At 60.7% G+C, this 2,703-nt stretch overlaps 1 protein-coding gene across 1 annotated transcript; it reads left to right on the top strand.

The window, feature by feature from the left end:
* The first annotated feature begins 630 nt into the window (after positions 1-630).
* LOC118617606 (keratin-associated protein 11-1) lies at positions 631-1,038 on the top strand. Its single transcript, XM_036243580.1, has one exon. The coding sequence runs from the start codon at positions 631-633 to the stop codon at positions 1,036-1,038; it is 408 nt and encodes a 135-aa protein (XP_036099473.1).
* The last annotated feature ends 1,665 nt before the right edge of the window (positions 1,039-2,703 follow it).

Below are 2,703 nucleotides of genomic sequence, written 5' to 3'. Positions count from 1 at the left end.
GTCAGGGGGAGACCCGCCCCCCAAACCTTTCTGTGGGCCTCATGCTCGGTCCCCGGGTTGGTTTCCCGAGCGAGCTCGTCCTCTGGGTATAACCCCTGTTCTTTTCCCTGACAGGTTTTCCCTTGTCGTCTTGAAGCGCATTAGGCAGGCTCCTTGTCCACGAGAAGCCGTCGGCTATGACAGAGTCCGGCTGGACCCCTAGTGGATGCCAACAGCGAACCACAGAGTCCGGGCCAGAGGGAGACAGTGTGACCAGAGGACGGTCCAGTCAGACGGGCGCTCGTGGCGGCCAAGCCAGATGAAGGAGAGTGAGGGCGAGCGTGGCTGGGTGGCCACGGGCTTTGAAGTCCACCCGCCTTCCGGAGCCTGGGTCTCAGGACAGTGCAAAAGCCTCATGATTTCGTTTCCAAACCACTAAAGGTGCTTTATGAGGACCGAGGCTTCTCACAGGACAATTAACCTGGAGACGCACCAGATGTTCTGAGGCAGCTGGTCTGCGCCCCAGAAGCCAAGAAGGGGGCGGGGGAGCCCCACCCGCCAGCGAGGAGGGATATAAGCCCGGGAGCCTGCAGAGACCGGCACAGCTGGGAGCAGGCCTCCGCCACCTCCGCCACCTCCGCCGCCTGCACCATGTCCTTCCTCCACTCCGCGAGGACCGGCGCGTCCCGGCCGATGTCAGGGGCCTGCTCGGTGCCAGGGGTCCCGGTGGCCACGGGCACGCCGCACGATGTCGAGTGCCTGAGCGGCATCTGCCTGCCCAGCTCCTTCCAGACTGGCTCCTGGCTGCTGGACCACTGTGGTCAGGAGACCAGCTGCGAACTTCCCGTGTGCCAGCCGGCCTCCCGCGTCCCCAGCCCCGGACAGGGGGCCTGCTCCCGCCACACGGCCCGCGTCCCCAGCCCCTGCTCAGCGGCCTGCAGCCGGCCCGTCACCTTCGTGTCCAGCCGCAAGGCCCTGGGCGGCAGCTCCGCATGCCCGCCGGGCAGCCCCAGGACAACCAAGCGGCCCTGCGTGTCCGGCTGCCGGAGACCTTGCTGAGCCTGGAGCAGCAGACTCGGCGACCTGCCCGCTGTCCCAGGGCCTCCTGCCGCCGCCGCCCCGCACGCTTCGTCCTGTGCCCGCTGGTGCACTGGGCTGAGCTGCCCTCGGCCACCCTGCCAGCACCCAGCTTCCCGGCGGTGCCCACGCCTCTGGGCATTTCCAGAAGCGTCCCCGCCCACACCCCGCCTCTGGTGGTTTCGGCTTCGCTGCTGTGTCTCTTGGCTTCTGAGTTTTTGCTGCTGAGAAGAGGACCTTGTCTCACCCTGTAGCTCTCAATAAACCCGCACCGCTTGGCATCGCACACGTCTCGGTCGAGTTCTTTCCCGCGGGGTCGGCGCCTGTGCTGTCCAGGGTCTGAGGTGCTCTCCTGAGACTCGGGCGGGTTCCAGCGCGCTGGTGGCCAGCTCGGGGTTGTCTCGCATCTGACGGTGGGCGGGGGTTGGGACGGGTCGTGCGGTTCAGTGACTCGGCCCCTGGATCTCCCTCCGTCTGGCTGGACCAAAGAGTGGCGAGTTCGACTCCAGTCAAGGGCACGTATCTCGGTTGCAGTTCAGACCCGGCCCTGGGTGGGGTCGTGCAGGAGGCAGCCCGTCGATGTGTCTCTCTCACATCGATGTTTCTCTCTCTCTTTCTCTCTCTGTCCCACTCTGTCTGAAAATAAATGGAAAAATATCCTCGAGTGAGGATTTTAAAAAAAGATTTTGAAAAAGGATTTTCCAGACAATTAGCAAGCAGACCGAGAAGAAAGGTGCTTAGGTGAGGTCAGTGTTTAATGAGGAAGAGGGTACAGATGTTCCTGGTCGGAAGCGGACACAGAGCCCAGGACATTGTCCCTCCTCTCCTGACCGGGGCGACACGTCTTTCTCCGGGAACTTGATCTCGGAGCCCAAGAGACCTGCCTCCCAGGAGCAAATGTGGGTGCGGTGTCTTTCATTGGTGTTGAGGTTGAAGCTGCGTTTCTGGGGTCCATGGGGTGCCCTGGTTACAGCCGTGTCCACTGGCCGTGGCAGTTTCTCCCGAGACCAATGGCTACAGAACAGTTTGCAAGTCAATCCTGACCCTTCACGGTCTCCTTTGCGTGGAGCTCAGTTTCCGGGGGTCTGCACTGTGGCTTCATGTGCCTTTGCGACTCCGTGCCGAGAATACAGACGACAGTCACCCCAAAACAGTCTGCATGACACTGAAGGCAAAGCTGCTGCCCAGACATTTTCGCACATCCGCCTTTTCTCTTCTCGTTTCGTCTTTTCCTCTCTCGCGTCTGGGGTTTCCGTGCATATCTTTGTATTTCCTGATAGAAGTAATCGCTCTGGTTCCGTCGACACGGTTGGCACATCTCGTCATTTATCTGCATTAATTCACATGAGGACCGGATGCCTGCCACCTGCTCAGAGGAAAACTGGGTCTGTTTAAAACAATGCAGCTCCCAGAAGTGATGGTGCCCAGGAGATGCTGACATGTCAGGACAGTATTACGTGGACTGTAGTTCGTGGATTATCGACCAGAAATGCCTCCTCTCTTCTCCTCCCTTAGAAACAAGAGTCAGGTGACAGCAGTTGGGCAAGGCTGGGCGGATGTAAGTTAAGCTGGTTTCTCTACTGCGGAGTCTGCCTAGGGCGCCACGTGCTGATGGCCACTGTGCCTCTGAGTGCGGACAGCGGGGAA

The sequence above is a fragment of the Molossus molossus genome, unplaced genomic scaffold, assembly GCF_014108415.1.
Source record: "Molossus molossus isolate mMolMol1 unplaced genomic scaffold, mMolMol1.p scaffold_m16_p_5, whole genome shotgun sequence".
NCBI lineage: Eukaryota > Metazoa > Chordata > Mammalia > Chiroptera > Molossidae > Molossus > Molossus molossus.
The sequence above is the reverse complement of the archived record's forward strand: the minus strand, read 5'-3'. Positions and strand labels throughout refer to the sequence as shown.

What these genes read in the sequence shown, in the direction of transcription:
- LOC118617606 (XM_036243580.1), top strand. Translation starts at nt 631, where the DNA reads ATGTCCTTCCTCCACTCCGCGAGGACCGGCGCGTCCCGGCCGATGTCA.